We start from the raw sequence: 19,527 nt of genomic DNA on the forward strand, positions 1-19,527 counted from the left end.
CCCAGCACCATTTATTGAACAGACTGTCCTTTTTCCACTGGAGAGTCTTTCCTGCTCTGTCGAATAAGAGTTGACCATGGAGTTGAGGGCCCATTTCCGGGTCTTCTATTCTGTTCCATTGATCTATGTGTCTGTTTTTGTGCCAGTTACGCACTGTCTTCATGTTCACAGCCTTGTAGTGCAACATGAAATCTGGCATTGTGATGCCCCCGGCTCTCGTTTTCTTTTTCAGTATTTCCCTGTGTTTTTGGAGTCTTTTCTGATTCCACACAAATCTTAAGATGATTTTTTTCCAACTCTCTGAAAAAAGTCCATGGTATTTGATAGCGATTGCATTGACTGTGTAAATTGCCCTGTGTAACATTGACATTTTCACAATACTAAATCTTCCAATCCATGGGCATGGAATATTTGTCCATCTCTTTGTGTCTTCCTCCCTGTTGCACAGGGAGTGCTGTTGTGATTCAGGAAAATGTTCAGTTGATGAGTATGGAGGTATTTTAATTGATTTAAAGTCCAGGTCCGGGAAATTTAAGTTCGAGTAGTGAAAGTAGTACAGTTGTTTACAAAAGTATGCAGGTGCTAGAGTTGTTTTCCCAAGTTTCTAAGACAGAGAATGAATACTTTAACACAAAATCCTATGTCCAGAGAGACTGCATGGGGAAAACCGCTCCTTGGAGAGGAAGCCCAGACCCTGACAGGAAATCTGCTGATAACCTCAACCTGCGCCTACTCCTGGGCCTTCATGACAGAAGTGTTGAGTAGTGTGCACCCTCTGGTGGTCCCGATCCCCTTCTACAGGGAGGTTTGTGTCTGGGCTCACACTGAGGTCCCCTCACTGTGTCCCTTGCACAGTAATATAGGGCCGTGTCCTCGGCTCTCAGGCTGTTCATCTGCAGATACAGCGTGTTCTTGGGATTGTCTCTGGAGATGGTAAATTGGCCTTTCAAGGCATCTGCGTACCTTGTGCTACTTCCATCACTGCTAATCCTTGCGACCCACTTCAGCCCCTTCCCTGGAGCCTGACGGACCCAGTGCATGTAGTAGCTACTGAAGGTGAATCCAGAGGCCACACAGGAGAGTCTCAGGGACCCCCCAGGCTTCACCAGGTCTCCCCCAGACTCCACCAGCTGCACCTCACCCTGGACACCTGCAGACACAAGGCATCCTGGTCAGAAAATTGTCCCACATCTTCTGTTTCTCTCATTCACCTCCATTCACATACTAAAGGTCTCTTATTCTTCATGAATTACCTTTTAAAATAGCGATGAGGAAAACCCAGGCCAGCACGGACTCCATGGTGAGTTGCCTGTGTTCAGTCTTGGTCACTGAATATGGTCACATGGGAATACTGGGGCTGGGGCTCCTCTCCCAGCTCAAGGTCGGGGCTGGGGTGCTTTAATTAGCAGAGGGAGGGCCCTATTTGCATGTCCTCTGTCTATATCTTCAGCTTTAGACTACAATTCAATTCTAATGAGTTTATAGCAAGGATTGCATTACCTTTGCAGATCACTCTGTGCTGATGTCACTCAGGAAATATCAAGTTCTCATCTGTGAGTGGTGTAATCTTTTCATTTCTGTTTGCTTTCTAAAAAGTCTTTCATCAAAATAGGCCATTTTTAGTATGGTATCTTATCTTTATTCAAATTTATTTCTAAATTTTTATTTTTGATGCAACTTAAAGTGATATTTTTGTTAATTTTATATACATAGTTTTTGTAGTGTGTGGAATCATAGTTGTATTTGTTTATTTTATATCCTGAATTTTCCCTGAAATCCTTAACTGATTCTTAGAATTTGTAGAGTTTGTAGGGATTGCCCCTGTAGCAGATCATGTCATATGGAAATGAATAATATTTCTTCCTCTCTACTGATTAATTTTTATTGCCTACTTTCTCTGGGTAGGTCTCCACCTTGTTGGAGCAGAAAAATTGCTCTGCTTTTCTTCTGATTTCATTGCCTCATCTAATAGCTCAGTAGACATAAGACATAACTAAGGGGAGATGCACTTCATTTTCCACGTTCATGAGCTATGTAAAATACGACACCCAGACAATGACCACAGCAGGCAGCACTTCTGTCCTTAGACAATACGATGTTGCATTTGTGGATATCTAAGGCCAGGATTTGGGTTTGGGTCAGTGAATGAGTGAGCAGATGACAAGGGTTGTTTGCAGAGACTTCTGAGCCCTGTTCCCTACCATGATTTGGAGGATGGTTTTCCTCTCTTGAAACAGAGAAAAGGTGAATCCCACCAAATATTTATTTCAGTGGCTGAGGGAGCTTAAAAGTTTCTTTATACAACAAATGCAGTCTGAAAATGCCAGAGTATCAGCATTGGATTCATGTGTCACTAGTATCTTTGCCTGTGCCTACAAAAGTTAAGAATGTCTGTTTCAAATCTGTGAAGAAAGCCTATGACGTTTTGATAAGAATTGCATTGACTGCATAGAATGTTCTGGGTAGCATATATTTTGAAACTATCATTCCTGTTTGTAAAATTATTTCATAACTTTCTTATTCATGAGAAACACCTAGAGGGATGCAGAGACAAAGTCAGAGGGAGAAGTGGGATCCCTACAGGGAGCCCATTGTGAAATCCATCCAAGGACTTTGAGTTTGACCAGAGCCAAAGGCAGACACTCAATCACTGAGCAACACAGGTGTCCCAAAAATAGTTATTCTTCTAATACATAAACATGCAATGGTTTTCTATCTCGCTGTGTCTTCCTCAGTTTACTTCTTAAAATGCCCTATAAGTAGAAAAATGTTGAAAAAATCAAAGTACCACAGGAGAGGGCATCACAATATTGGTTGTCAAGCTGTATTACTGAGTCGTTATCATCAAGACAATCTGGTACCTGCACAAAACAACACATACATGAATGGAACAGAGTAGAGAAGCCAGAAGAGGACAATCAAATCTATAATCAACTAATCATCCAGAATCAAGAGTGAATGCACAATGGAAAACACACAGGCTCATCAATAAATAGTGTAGAACCCTCACCCAAAGTAACTGAAGAAGACACAAAGAAAGGGAAAATACTCCATGCCCATGAAATGGAAGAATAAATATTTTTAAGATGCCTCTGCTACCCAGAGCGGTCTACACATTCAATGCAATCCCCATCCATATACCATGCTCCCCAGTGTAGTTAACACGCCATGTGATATTGAGTGTACAATATAGTGATGACACTGCCATCCATCCCCCATTGCTCCTTAGGACCAGTGTTCTCCCTTATCCCAATATGCTATGTCACTCGGGCCCTCCCACCTCCCCCTTTACTAACCAACAGTATGTTTCCATTTTGAAGAGTATGTTTCCAGTTTGTCTCAATAAATTTTCCCTTGGTTAATTTGTGTTTTTTAATTGAATTTTGCATGTGAGTGAGTCATACGGTATTTGTCTTGCTGTGACTTAGTTAAGATTACCCGCTCTAGTTCCACACTCTTTGCTGAAAATGGCAAGGATTCATTCTTCTTTGTGTATGTCCCGCATCTCTGCATCCTTTCATCAGTAATGGACAGTTGGGCTGCTTCCCTTATTTGGCTATAGCACAAACAGCTCCTATAAATAGAAGTATGTGAACTTCTCTTTGAATTAGAGTTTTATTTTTTGGGTAAATACAATGTACCACAACTATTTGATCATACAGTAGTTCGATTTTTAACTGTAGTAGGAATATCTATACTGTTTTCACACTGTCTACACCAATGTCACTCCCACCAGCAGGGTAAGAGGAACCTTATCACTTTTAGAAACTCTTCACAGTGTTTATGTCATGGAAGAAGTTTTCAGAGCATGATGCTAAGACCCTAAGAGGAGACAACTGTTCAACTGACCTCCTTCCCTGGATTAAAAAATCCCTAGGTCTTGTGTTCTCTGGTGAGTGTGAGTGTCCTCTGATGGTCCAGTGCACCTGTTGGATCCCAGGATCCCAGCAGACACACAGGGACCTGATTTCCTCCCTTCTCCTGTATCCACAATCAACATAGAGAACTTTGCAGCACGAGCACCATGGAGCCTCCTGTTCAGAGAATGTCTCCCCTTACTTATTTCCCATCTTTGCCTCCTCACTCTACTCCTGGCCTACAAATATCCAGCTACCCTTACTGTATTCAGAGGTGTCCAGGAATCTTCTATCAAGTATTCCTTAGCATATTTATGAGACAGAAGCAGGTTTTTTTTTTGATAAAAGTGAGAAGAAAATGAAAGACGCTTTCTGGACTCACAAATTATACTGAAACAGGCAGATAAAGTGCTCTGCCTCAAACATGTACCAACCTCAAGGAAAAGGAAGGGTTTAACCAGATTTTAAAAAAAAAACAGCGCAGTAGTTGGAGTCTGAGATTCAGAACATTCTCAAGCCTTAATCCTAATGGAATGTTGCTCAGATGGATGTTCATTGCTTAGTGTTGGTGATGCCTTTTGAACTTACATTTTACCACCTCCAGAACAAGAATGCCAGCACCTGTTCTTTTGTGTTTGTGGGGAATTTTGTTCATAAGGAGTTGATCTGTGTTTTATTTTATTTTTTAATTTATTTTTTTGTTTGCTTTTGCATTTTGTTTGGTGTTTCTAGTTTGTGTATGTGTGTGTCTGTGTGTGTGGAGGTGTTAGATTCATAGATCTATCACCTCCTAGAAAAGGATTTACACCAAAAAAGGTACCCAAATATCACCATACCTGAGTTAGATGATAAGATTTGGGGCGATATAAATTATGATATTTAGGTAAAATTTTGCCTTGGGTCATTGTTGTTATGGGTTGCCATTTAGGGAGATGCCAATGTGTGTCACTGTGAATGCCATGTGAGAATAAGGTGACCGTTTGCATGTCTGGATATGGACTGTATTTATCTAGGTCATTGTTGAATCTGTGATTGATAACTTTGTGGCCCAACGGATTGTCATCATAGATAATTTCAGAGATCTTGATATTACCACCATGATGGGGAGTTTCGATCTGGACATTGGGGGATTGAGTCACATTTACCTTCTGTCCATCTCATGCCTACAGAGGCGGGGGACTGAGGACTCAACATCTATGAATGGTTTCACTCTGTGAATTGGGCAGGGAAAACCTCATAACCAGGTGAAGCCACTTTACATGAAGAGAAATCTCACAGAGGAAGACATAGACATGGCCAACATGCACATGAGAAAATGCTTTGCATCACTTACCATCAGGGAAATACAAATCAAAACCACAATGAGATCCCACCTCACACCAGTCAGAATGGGGAACATTAACAAGGCAGGAAACCACAAATGTTGGAGAGGATACGGAGAAAGGGGAACCCTCTTGCACTGTTGGTGGGGATGGGAACTGGTGCAGCCACTCTGGAAAACTGTGTGGAGGTTCCTCAAAGAGTTAAAAATAGACCTGCCCTACGACCCAGCAATTGCACTGTTGGGGATTTACCCCAAAGATTCAGATGCAATGAAACTCCGGGACACCTGCACCCCGATGTATCTAGCAGCAATGTCCAGAATAGCCAAACTTTGGAAGGAGCCTCGGTGTCCATTGAAAGATGAATGGAGGGGATCCCTGGGTGGCGCAGCGGTTTGGCGCCTGCCTTTGGCCCAGGGTGCGATCCTGGAGACCCGGGATCGAATCCCACGTCGGGCTCCCAGTGCATGGAGCCTGCTTCTCCCTCTGCCTGTGTCTCTGCCTCTCTCTCTCTCTCTCTGTATGACTATCATAAATAAATAAAAAAATTAAAAAAAAAAGAAAGATGAATGGATAAAGAAGATATGGTCTATGTATACAATGGAATATTACTCAGCCATTAGAAGCGACAAATACCCACCATTTGCTTCAACGTGGATGGAACTGGAGGGTATTATGCTGAGTGAAGTAAGTCAATCGGGGAAGGACAAACATTATATGTTCTCATTCATTTGGGGAATATAAATAATAGTGAAAGGGAATATAAGGGAAGGGAGAAGAAATGTGTGGGAAATATCAGAAAGGGAGATGGAACATAGAGACTCCTAACTCTGGCAAATGAACTAGGGATGGTCAGAAGGGAGGAGGGCGGGGGGTGGGGGTGACTGGGTGATGTGCACTGAGGTGGGCACTTGAGGGGATGAACACTGGGTGTTATGCTGTATGTTGGCAAAGTGAACACCAATAAAAAATAAATTCATTATAATAAAAAGATCAACTAAAATAAATAAATAAAAATAAATAAATAAATAAATAAATAAATACATAAATCCATTCTCTTACACAAGACAAAAAGATAAACCCAAATGAATGAGGACTTAAAAAAAAAGTAATATATCAAAATCATAGGTGAGAATTGTAGCAACCTTTTTTACCTCAGCTGCAATGACTGCTTGCAAGATACATCTCTAAAGCCATGGGAAATAAAAGCAAAAATAAACTATTGGTATTTAAGATGAAAATCTCAAAAAAAAAAAAAAGAAGAAAATCTCCTGTACAGGAAAGGAAACAATGAGGTGAAAGAGAAGAGAACCTAAAGTGGAGAAGGTATTTGCTTATCGAACTATGCACCTACAATTGTAAACAATCCAGTCAGGGCATAAGACATGAATAGGCATTTCTCCAAAGATGACTTATACTTGAACAAAAGGCAGATGAGAAGAATGCACCACATCACTTATCATCAGGGATATACAAATGAAAACCACAGTGAGATCCCGCTTATACAACTCAGAGTTGGTACATTAACAAGGCCAAAAAAAATAATTATAAGCAAGGATATTGAAAACAGGATCCCTTTTCCAATTTTGCTGGGAATGCAAACTGCTATAGCCACTCTGGAAAACATAATGGAATTTCCTCAGAAAACTGAAGAATTGGACTACCATGTTACCCAATAATTTTTTCACTAGGTATTTACCCGAAAGACACAGATGATGTCAAAAGACAGTACACCTGCACCCCAATATTCACAGCATCAGTGTCCACAAGCCACACTGTGGGAGGAGCCATGATGTCCCTCGACAAATTAATGGATAGAGAAGACATGGTCTATATATACAATGGAATATCACTCATCCATCAGAAAGGATCAATACCCACCATTTGCTTTGTCATGGATGGAATTGGAGGATGTTATGCTGAGGGAAATAGTCAGTGACAGAAAGAAAGCAAACATATGGTCTCACTCATATGTGGATTATAAGAAATAGTTAAAGGGAGTATAAGGGAAAGGAGGGGAACTAAGTTGGGAAAATTAGAGAGGGAGAGAAACCATGAGAGACACTGAACTCTGGGAAACAAAGTGAGGGCCTCTGGAAGGGAGGTGGGTGGGGGGCTGGGGAGACTGATTGACCAGCATTAAGGAGGGCACCTGATGTGATGAGGACTGGGTGTTAAACAATATGTTGGCAAATTGAATTTATTTTTTTATAATAAATTTATTTTTTTGATTAATTTTTATTGGTGTTCAATTTACCAACATACAGAAAAACACCCAGTGCTCATCCCGTCAAGTGTCCACCTCAGTGCCCGTCACCCATTCCCCTCCAGCACCCGCCCTCCTCCCCTTCCACCACCCCTAGTTCGTTTCCCCGAGTTAGGAGTCTTTATGTTCTGTCTCCCTTCCTGATATTTCCCAACATTTCTTTTCCCTTCCTTTATATTCCCTTTCACTATTATTCATATTCCCCAAATGAATGAGAACATACACTGTTTGTCCTTCTCCGATTGACTTATTTCACTCAGCATAATACCCTCCAGTTCCATCCACGTTGAAGCAAATGGTGGGTATTTGTCGTTTCTAATTGCTGAGTAATATTCCATTGTATACATAAACCACATAAATTTATTTTTTATTGGTGTTCAATTTGCCAGCATACAGAATAACACCCAGTGCTTATCCCATCAAGTGCCCACCTCAGTGCAGGTCACCCAGTCACCGCCACCTCCCGCCCACCTCCCCTTCCACCACCCATAGTTCGTTTCCCAGAGTTAGGAGACTTTCATGTTCTGTCTCCCTTTCTGATATTTCCCACTAATTTTTTCTCCTTTCCCCTTTATTCCTTTTCACTATTTTTTATATTCCCCAAATGAATGAGACCGTATAATGTTTGTCCTTCTCTGATTGACTTATTTCACTCAGTATAATACCTTCCAGGTCCCTCCACATCGAAGCAAATGGTGGGTATTTGTCATTTCTAATGGCTGAGTAATATTCCATTGTACACATAGACAATGGCTTCTTTATCCATCATCTCTTGATGGACACTGAGGCTCCATCCACAGTTTGGATATTGTAGACATTGCTGCTATAAACATCAGGGTGCAGGTGACGTGGCGTTTCACTACATCTGTATCTTTGGGGTAAATCCCCAGTCATTTATTATTCAATTTCACTTAATTACTTCTTCCTTCATTGATATTATTTTTTCTTAATTCTTCAATTTATTTATTTTTATAAATGCATTATATATGCTTACTATTTCTATTATTTATTTATTTGTTTGTTTGTTTGTTTATTTATTTATTTATTTTTGTATATTTTTATTGGAGTTTGATTTGCCAAGATATAGTATTACACCCAGCGCTCATCCCTTCAAGTGCCCTCCTCAGTTCCCATACCCTGTCACCCCATCACCCAGCCCAATCCTCTTCCACTACTCCTTGTTTGTTTCTCAGAGTTACTATATCTATTTTCAATTAACTGTATTTTATTTTTATTTTGACTTATTTTCTGATATATATTCCTTCGAGAGTCAGAACAAAGCAAACCCAGGATCTTCATTTTTTGATTTTTGTCTTTTCTTCTCTTTATTCTTTTCTTTATAGGGCAAAAATGAAATAATGAATGAATTCACTGAGAATGAAGAAGATGTGAATATCAAGGGAAGGAATATACTAAATGCAGATATCAGTAAGATGTCTAATGTGGATTTTAAAACAATGATTGAAAGAATACTAGCAGGATTTGAGATAAGGAGATAAGACCATACAGAAGACAAGAGAGCTTTCCTTTCTGCTGAGATCAATCAAGTAAAATCAAATCAGGTAAAATTAAAAATACTATAACCAAGATGCCATTTCAATGGAGGTGAGTTATATGATGTGTGACAAAGCAGAGAAGTCAGTCAGGGATAGGTAAGCTATAATTATAAAAAAATAATGACAGAAAAGAAAAGGGAAACAAAGGTATAGACAACAAATGCAGGCATATGGAACACAGGGACTTATAAAGTCATAACGTTTGTATGAGTCCCAGTGGATGAAGAGAGAGGAAAAAGAGGCAGAAGTTATTTGATCAAATTGTACCTGAACATTCCCCAATCTCTGGAAGCACACAGACATCAAAATCTAAGAAGTGTGAACTCCCAATGGTCCCATCATGAGACTCCAACTCCTGATCTAACTGCTCCCCTAAGGACCCACCTCCTCCTGCCATCACATTGGCATTAGGTTTCAACATGAGGATGGTAGTGGTCACAAACTGTGAGAAGATATCAGGACCTGAAGGGTCAATGAGTTATTCCCTGCAGGTAGAAGGTCTGCAATCCAGTTCTTCACCCTGAGGATCCTTATGGGACCCATAGATTCTTCTGGTCGCTGCGAGGACACAACACACACATGACCTTCAGAACCAGATGGTGAGGGGAGGAGGGGCAAGATGGCGGAAGAGTAGGGTCCCCAAATCACCTGTCCCCACCAAATTACCTAGATAACCTTCAAATCATCCTGAAAATTTATGAATTCGGCTTGAGATTTAAAAAGAGAACAGCTGGAATGCTACAGTGAGAATAGTTCATGCTTCTATCAAGGTAGGAAGACAGGGAAAAAAGAAATAAAGAAACAAAAGGCATCCAAGGGGGAGGGGCCCTGCGAGGACCTGGCTAAGGCCGGGGCGAGTGTCCCCAGGACAGGAAAGCACCATCCCAGAGAAGCAGGAGCTTCAATCTTCCTGGGCGGAAAGAGGCTTGCAGGGATTTAGAGCAGGATGCCAGGAGGCGGGGAATGCCCTCTGGCTTCCTGGGACCCTAACAGAGCAACTGTGCACTGGGGAGAGTGTGCCGAGCTCCCTAAAGGGCTGCAGCGCACGCACGCATTGACCTGGGAGGAGCTCGGAGGGGCTCGGGCGGCGGCTCCATGGAGAGGGGGCTGCGTGTCCCGGGAGCAGCTCAGAGGGAGGCAGCTCCGGCAGAGGAAGAGGCTCCATGCGGAGGGGGCTGCAAGGATCTAAGAGCAGCTCGGAGGGGTCGGGCAGTGGCTCAGCAGAGAGGCGGCTGTGCAGCCGGGAGCACGAAGCAAATCCAACAGCGCAGGCCCGGGAGCACTGGGCACCAGGACACAGCCCAGGATCCAGCCCCCCCACCCCGGGACAAGCAGAGGCTGGGAGGACACAGGACCACAAGGACGCTCCTGCCCCAAGCAGAGCAGAGCAGTGGCGATGCCCACGGAGCATCCAGGCCCTGGAGATGGAGAGCTCTATAGCTACTGCAGGAGCTGAATCCAGGGCTCCAGAGCTGGCCGCCACCACTGTGGTTGGGGCCTCACGGGATAAACAACCCCCACTGAGCCCTGCACCAGGCAGGGGGCAGAAGAGCTCCGCCAAGTGCTAACACCTGAAAATCAGCACAAGAGGCCACTCCTCCAGAAGACCACCTAGACAGACAAATTCGAGGGGAAGTCAAGGGACTGAGGTATACAGAAGCAGAAGAATCTCCCCCATGTTTTTTCTTTTTTTGCCTTTTGATATCTGTTTGCTTCCCCCACCCTTTTTTCCCTTTCTTTCTTTTTCGTCTCTTTTTTCTTCTTTTTTTCTTCCATTTTTCTTTTTTCGTTTTCTCTTTTCCTTCCTTCTTTCTCTCCTCTCTTTTTCGCCTTCTCCCAATACAACTTGTTTTTGGCCACTCTGCACTGAGCAAAATGACTACATGGAAAAACTCACCTCAAAAGAAAGAATCAGAAACAGTCCTCTCTTCCACAGAGTTACAAAATCTGGATTACAATTCAATGTCAGAAAGCCAATTCGGAAGCACTATTATACAGCTACTGGTGTCTCTAGAAAAAAGCATAAAGGACTCAAGAGACTTCATGACTGCAAAATTTAGATCTGATCAGGCAGATATTAAAAATCAATTGAATGAGATGCAATCCAAACTAGAAGTCCTAATGACGAGGGTTAACGAGGTGGAAGAACGAGTGAGTGACATAGAAGACAAGTTGATGGCAAAGATGGAAGCTGAAGGAAAAAAAGACAAACAATCAAAAGACCATAAAGATAGAAAAAGGGAAATAAACGACAGCCTGAGGAAGAAAAACCTACATTTAATTGGGGTTCCTGAGGGCGCCAAAAGGGACAGAGGGCCAGAATATGTATTTGAACAAATCCTAGCTGAAAACTTTCCTAACCTAGGAAGGGAAACAGGCATTCAGATCCAGGAAATAGAGAGATCCCCCCCAAAATCAATAAAAACGTTCAACACCCCGACAATAATAGTGAAGCTTGCAAATTCCAAAGATAAGGAGAAGATCCTTAAAGCAGCAAGCAACAAGAAATCACGGACTTTTATGGGGAGGAGTATTAGGGTAACAGCAGACCTCTCCACAGAGACCTGGCAGGCCAGAAAGGGCTGGCAGGATATATTCAGGGTACTAAATGAGAAGAACATGCAACCAAGAATACTTTATCCAGCAAGGCTCTCATTCAAAATGGAAGGAGAGATAAAGAGCTTCCAAGACAGGCAGGAACTGAAAGAATATGTGACCTCAAAACCAGCTCTGCAAGAAGCTTTAAGGGGGACTCTTAAAATTCCCTTTTAAGAAGAAGTTCGTGGAACAATCCACAAAAACAAGGACTGAATAGATATCATGATGACACTAAACTCATATCTGTCAATAGTAACTCTGAACGTGAACGGGCTTAATGACCCCAACAAAAGGCACAGGGTTTCAGATTGGTTTAAAAAGCAGGAGCCATCTATTTGCTGTCTACAAGAGATGCATTTTAGACAGAACACCAACAGCCTGAAAATAAAAGGTTGGAGAACAATTTACTATTCAAATGGTCTTCAAAAGAAAGCAGGGATAGCCATCCTTATATCAGATGAACTAAAATTTACCTAGACGACTGTAGTGAGAGATGAAGAGGGACACTATATTCCGTAAAGGACCTATCCAACAATAGGACTGAAGAATCCTCAAAATAAATGCCCCAAATGTGGGAGCTGCCAAATATATCAATCAATTAATCACCAAAGTGAAGAAATATTAAAAAAATAATACACTTATACTTGGTGACTTCAATCTAGCTCTTTCTACCCTCGATAGGTCTTCTAAGCACAACATCTCCAAAGAAACGAGAGCTTTAAATGATACACTGGACCAGATGGATTTCACAGATATCTACAGAACGTTACATCCAAACTCAACTGAATACACATTCTTCTCAAGTGCACATGGAACTTTCTCCAGAATAGACCATATACTGGGTCACAAATCGGGTCTAAACTGATACCAAAAGATTGGGATCATCCCCTGCGTATTATCAGACCATTTTGCCTTGAAAATAGAACGAATCACATGAAGAAGTTTAGAAGGACCTCAAACACGTGGAGATTAAGGACCATCCTGCTGAAAGATGAAAGAGTCAATCAGTTAATGAAGGAAGCATTAAAAAGATTCATGGACTAATGAGAATGAAGATACAACCGTTCAAAATCTTTGCGATACAGCAAAAGCAGTCCTAAGGGAGAAATACATCGCAATACAAGCATCCATTCAAAAACTGGGAAGAACTCAAATACAAAAGCTAACCTTACACATAAAGGAGCTAGAGAAAAAGCAGCAAATGGACCCCACGCCCAGCAGAAGAAGAGAGTTAATTAAAATTCGAGCAGAATTAAATGAAATCGAGACAAAAAGAACTGTGGAACAGATCAACAGAACCAGGAGTTGGTTCCTTGAAAGAATTAATAAGATAGATAAACCATTAGCCAATCTTATTAAAAAGAAGAGAGAGAAGACTCAAATTAATAAAATCATGAATGAGAAAGGAGAGATCACTACCAACACCAAGGAAATACAAACGATTTTAAAAACATATTATGAACAGCTATACGCCAATAAATTAGGCAATCTAGAAGAAATAGACGCAATCCTGGAAAGCTGCAAACTACCAAAACTGGAGCAGGAAGAAATAGAAAACCTAAACAGGCCAATAACCAGGAAGGAAATTGAAGCAGTCATCAAAAACCTCCCAAGACACAAGAGTCCAGGGCCAGATGGCTTCCCAGGGGAATTCTATCAAACGTTTAAAGAAGAAATCATACCTATTCTACTAAAGCTGTTTGGAAAGATAGAAAGAGATGGAGTACTTCCAAATTCGTTCTATGAGGCCAGAATCACCTTAATTCCGAAACCAGACAAAGACCCCACCAAAAAGGAGAATTACAGACCAATATCCCTGCTGAACATGGATGCAAAAATTCTCAACAAGATAATAGCCAATAGGATTCAACAACACAGTAAGAATATTATTCACCATGACCAAATAGGATTTATCCCTGGGACACAAGACTGGTTCAACACTCGTAAAACCATCAATGTGATTCATCATATCAGCAAGAGAAAAACCAAGAACCATATGATCCTCTCATTAGATGCAGAGAAAGCATTTGACGAAATACAGCATCCATTCCTAATCAAAACACATCAGAGTGTTGGGATAGACGGAACGTTTCTCGACATCTTAAAACCCATCTACGAAAAGCCCACAGCAAATATCCTCAATGGGGAAGCACTGGGAGCCTTTCCCCTAAGATCAGGAACAAGACAGGGATGTCCACTCTCACCACTGCTATTCAACATAGTACTGGAAGTCCTCGCCTCAGCAATCAGACAACAAAAAGACATTAAAGGCATTCAAATTGGCAAAGAAGGAGTCAAAGTCTCCCTCTTCGCCTAGGACATGATACTCTACATAGAAAACCCAAAAGCCCCCACCCCAAGATTGCTAGAAATCATACAGCAATTTGGTAGCATGGCAGGATACAAAATCAATGCCCAGAAATCAATGGCATTTCTAAAAACTAACAATGAGACCGAAGAAAGAGAAATTAAGGAGTCAATCCCATTTACAATTGCACCCAAAAGCATAAGATACCTAGGAATAAACCTAACCAAAGAGATAAAGGATCTATACCCTAAAAACTATAGAACGCTCCTGAAAGAAATTGAGGAAGACACAAAGAGATGGAAAAATATTCCATGCTCATGGATTGGCAGAATTAATATTGTGAAAATGTCAATGTTACCCAGGGCAATTTACACGTTTAATGCAATCCCTATCAAAATACCATGGACTTTCTTCAGAGAGTTAGAACAAATTATTTTATGATTTGTGTGGGATCAGAAAAGACCCCAAATAGCCAGGGGAATTTTAAAAAAGAAAACCATAGCTGGGGGCATCACAATGCCAGATTTCAGGTTGTACTACAAAGCTGTGGTCATCAAGACAGTGTGGTACTGGCACAAAAACAGACACATAGATCAATGGAACAGAATAGAGAATCCAGGAGTGGACCCTGAACTTTATGGTCAACTAATATTCGATAAATGAGGAAAGACTATCCATTGGAAGAAAGACAGTCTCTTCAATAAATGGTGTTGGGAAAATTGGACATCCACATGCAGAAGAATGAAACTGGACCACTCTCTTTCACCATACACAAAGATAAACTCAAAGTGGATGAGAGATCTAAATGTGAGACAAGATTCCATCCAAATCCTAGAGGAGAACACAGGCAACACCCTTTTTGAACTTGGCCACAGTAACTTCTTGCAAGATACATCCTCAAAGGCAAAAGAAACAAAAGCAAGCATGAACTATTGGGACTTCATCAAGATAAGAAGCTTTTGCACAGCAAAGGATACAGTCAACAAAACTAAAAGACAATCCACAGAATGGGAGAAGATATTTGCAAATGACATATCAGATAAAGAGCTAGTTTCCAATATCTATAAAGAACTTCTTAAACTCAACACCAAAGAGACAAACAATCCAATCATGTAATTTGCAAAAGACATGAACAGAAATCTCACAGAGGAAGACATGGACATGGCCAACAAGCACATGAGAAAATGCTCTGCATCACTTGCCATCAGGGAAATACAAATCAAAACCACCATGAGATACCATCTCACACCAGTGAGAATGGGGAAAATTAACAAGGCAGGAAACCACAAATGTTGGAGAGGATGCGGAGAAAAGGGAACCCTCTTACACTGTTGGTGGGAATGTGAACTGGTGCAGCCACTCTGGAAAACTGTGTGGAGGTTCCTCAAAGAGTTAAAAATAGACCTGCCGTATGATCCAGGAATTGCCCTGTTGGGGATTTACCCCAAAGATTCAGATGCAATGAAACGCCGGGACACCTGCACCCCGATGTTTCTAGCAGCAATGTCCACAATAGCCAAACTGTGGAAGGAGCCTCGGTGTCCATCGAAAGATGAATGGATAAAGAAGATGTGGTTTATGTATACAATGGAAAATTACTCAGCCATTAGAAATGACAAATACCCACCATTTGCTTCGACGTGGTTGGAACTGGAGGGTATTATGCTGAGTGAAGTAAGTAAGTTGGAGAAGGATTAAATGTTCTCTTTCATTTGGGGAATATAAATAACAGTGAAAGGGAATATAAAGGAAGGGAAAAGAAATGTGTGGGAAATGTCAGAAAGGGAGACAGAACGCTCCTGCCTGGAACTGAGCAGATCAGCGGCCCCGCCCCGGAGCCCCCAGGCCCTGCAGACGGAGAGCCCCGGAGCTACTGCGGGAGCTGACTCGAGGGTCCCAGAGCTGCCCCCGCCACTGTGGCTTCCTCCCGGGGCCTCACGGGGTGAACAACCCCCACTGAGCCCTGCACCAGGCAGGGGCAGAGCAGCTCCCCCAAGTGCTAACACCTGAGAATCAGCACAGCAGGCCCCTCCCCCAGAAGACCAGCGACACGGACCAGTTCCAAGGGAAATCAAGGGACTTAAACTACACAGAATCGGAAGATACTCCCCCGTGGTTTTTTTTGTTTTTTGTTTTTTTGTTTTTGTTTTTGTTTTGTTTTGTTTTGTTTTGTTTTGTTTTGTGCTTTTTTTTTTCTCTCTTTCTTCTTGATTTCTGATTGCTTCCCCCACCCCCCCTTTTTTCTTTTTTCTCCTTTCTTTCTTTTTCATTCTTTTTCTTCTCTTTTTCCCCTATTTTTTTCTTCTTTCTCTTTTTTCTTTTTCTCTTTTCTTTCCTTCTCTCTCTTTTTCTCCTTTTCCCAATACAACTTGTTTTTGGCCACTCTGCACTAAGCAAAATGACTAGAAGGAAAACCCCTCAAAAAAAAGAATCAGAAACAGCCCACTCTCCCACAGAGTTACAAAATATGGATTACAATTCAATGTCAGAAAGCCAATTCAGAAGCACTATTTTACAGCTACTGGTGGCTCTAGAAAAAACCATAAAGGACTCAAGAGACTTCATGACTGCAGAATTTAGATCTAATCAGGCAGAAATTAAAAATCAATTAAATGAGATGCAATCCAAGCTAGAAGTCCTAACGACGAGGCTTGACGAGGTGGAAGAACGAGTGAGTGACATAGAAGACAAGTTGATGGCAAAGAGGGAAACTGAGGAAAAAAGAGACAGGCAATTAAAAGACCATGAGGATAGATTAAGGGAAATAAATGATAGCCTGAGGAAGAAAAACCTACGTTTAATTGGGGTTCCCGAGGGCGCGGAAAGGGACAGAGGGCCAGAATATGTATTTGAACAAATCCTAGCTGAAAACTTCCCGAATCTGGGAAGGGAAACAGGCATTCAGATCCAGGAAATAGAGAGATCCCCCCCTAAAATCAACAAAAACCGTTCAACACCTCGACATTTAATAGTGAAGCTTGCAAATTCCAAAGATAAGGAGAAGATCCTTAAAGCAGCAAGAGAAAAAAAGTCCCTGACTTTTATGGGGAGGAATATTAGGGTAACAGCAGACCTCTCCACAGAGACCTGGCAGGCCAGAAAGGGCTGGCAGGATATATTCAGGGTCCTAAATGAAAAGAACATGCAACCAAGAATACTTTACCCCGCAAGGCTTTCATTCAAAATGGAAGGAGAGATAAAGAGCTTCCAAGACAGGCAGGAACTGAAAGAATATGTAACCTCCAAACCAGCTCTGCAAGAAATTTTAAGGGGGACTCTTAAAATTCCCCTTTAAGAAGAAGTTCAGTGGAACAATTCACAAAAACAAGGACTGAATAGATATGATGACACTAAACTCATATCTATCAATAGTAACTCTGAATGTGAACGGGCTTAATGACCCCATCAAAAGGCGCAGGGTTTCAGACTGGATAAAAAAGCAGGAGCCCATCTATTTGCTGTCTACAAGAGACTCATTTTAGACAGAAGGACACCTACAACCTGAAAATAAAAGGTTGGAGAACCATTTACCATTCAAATGGTCCTCAAAAGAAAGCAGGGGTTGCCATCCTTATATCAGATAAATTAAAATTTACCCCGAAGACTAAAGTGAGAGATGAAGAGGGACACTATCTCATACTCAAAGGATCTATCCAACAAGAGGACTTAACAATCCTCAATATATATGCCCCGAATGTGGGAGCTGCCAAATATTTAAACCAATTAATAACCAAACTCAAGAAATATCTTGATAATAATACACTTATACTTGGTGACTTCAATCTAGCTCTTTCTACCCTGGATAGGTCTTCTAAGCACAACATCTCCAAAGAAACGAGAGCTTTAAATGATACACTGGACCAGATGGATTTCACAGATATCTACAGAACTTTACATCCAAACTCAACTGAATACACATTCTTCTCAAGAGCACATGGAACTTTCTCCAGAATAGACCACATACTGGGTCACAAATCGGGTCTGAACCGATACCAAAAGATCGGGATAGTCCCCTGTATATTCTCAGACCATAATGCCTTGAAATTAGAACTTAATCACAACAAGAAATATGGAAGGACCACAAACACGTGGAGGTTAAGGACCATCCTGCTAAAAGATGAAAAGGTCAACCAGGAAATTAAGGAAGAATTAAAAAGATTCATGGAAACTAATGAAAATGAAGATACAACCGTTCAAAATCTTTGGGATGCAGCAAAAGCAGTCCTGAGGGGGAAATACATCGCAATACAAGCATACATTCAAAAACTGGAAAGATCTCAAATTCAAAAGCTCACCTTACACATAAAGGAACTAGAGAAAAAGCAACAAATAGACCCCACCCCCAGCAGAAGAAGACAGTTAATTAAAATTCGAGCAGAACTCAATGATATCGAGACCAAAAGAACTGTGGAACAGATCAACAGAACCAGGAGTTGGTTCTTTGAAAGAATTAATAAGATAGATAAACCATTAGCCAACCTTATTAAAAAGAAGAGAGAGAAGACTCAAATTAATAAAATCATGAATGAGAAAGGGAGCATCACTACCAACACCAAGGAAATACAAACGATTTTAAAAACATATTATGAACAGCTGTACGCCAATAAATTAGGAAATCTAGAAGAAATGGACGCAATCCTGGAAAGCCAGCAAACTACCAAAACTGGAGCAGGAAGAAATAGAAAACCTGAACAGGCCAATAACCAGGAGGAAATCGAAGCAGTCATCAAAAACCTCCCAAGACACAAGAGTCCAGGGCCAGATGGCTTCCCAGGGGAATTCTATCAAACGTTTAAAGAAGAAATCGTACCTATTCTACTAAAGCTGTTTGGAAAGATAGAAAGAGATGGAGTACTTCCAAATTCGTTCTATGAGGCCAGCATCACCTTAATTCCGAAACCAGACAAAGACCCCACCAAAAAGGAGAATTACAGACCAATATCCCTGATGAACATGGATGCAAAAATTCTCAACAAGATACTAGCCAATAGGATTCAACAACACAGTAAGAAAATTATTCACCATGACCAAGTAGGATTTATCCCTGGGACACAAGGCTGGTTCAACACTCGTAAAACCATCAATGTGATTCATCATATCAGCAAGAGAAAAACCAAGAACCATATGATACTCTCATTAGATGCAGAGAAAGCATTTGACGAAAATACAGCATCCATTCCTAATCAAAACCCATCAGAGTGTTGGGATAGAGGGAACGTTTCCTCGACATCTTAAAACCCATCTACGAAAAGCCCACAGCAAATATCATCTCAATGGGGAAGCACTGGGAGCCTTTCCCCTAAGATCAGGAACAAGACAGGGATGTCCACTCTCACCACTGCTATTCAACATAGTACTGGAAGTCCTCGCCTCAGCAATCAGACAACAAAAAGACATTAAAGGCATTCAAATTGGCAAAGAAGGAGTCAAAGTCTCCCTCTTCGCCTAGGACATGATACTCTACATAGAAAACCCAAAAGCCCCCACCCCAAGATTGCTAGAACTCATACAGCAATTTGGTAGCATGGCAGGATACAAAATCAATGCCCAGAAATCAATGGCATTTCTAAAAACTAACAATGAGACCGAAGAAAGAGAAATTAAGGAGTCAATCCCATTT

General features: G+C 41.3%; 1 gene segment (V, D, J or C); it reads right to left on the bottom strand.

Moving 5' to 3' along the window:
- Positions 1-743: 743 nt before the first annotated feature.
- On the bottom strand, positions 744-1,314 carry LOC121492646. The segment is given in 2 exon segments: positions 744-1,150; positions 1,254-1,314. Coding segments are annotated over 2 exon segments (453 nt in total).
- Positions 1,315-19,527: the final 18,213 nt, after the last annotated feature.

This window comes from Vulpes lagopus, chromosome 6 (genome assembly GCF_018345385.1).
Source record: "Vulpes lagopus strain Blue_001 chromosome 6, ASM1834538v1, whole genome shotgun sequence".
Taxonomy (NCBI): Eukaryota; Metazoa; Chordata; class Mammalia; order Carnivora; family Canidae; genus Vulpes; species Vulpes lagopus.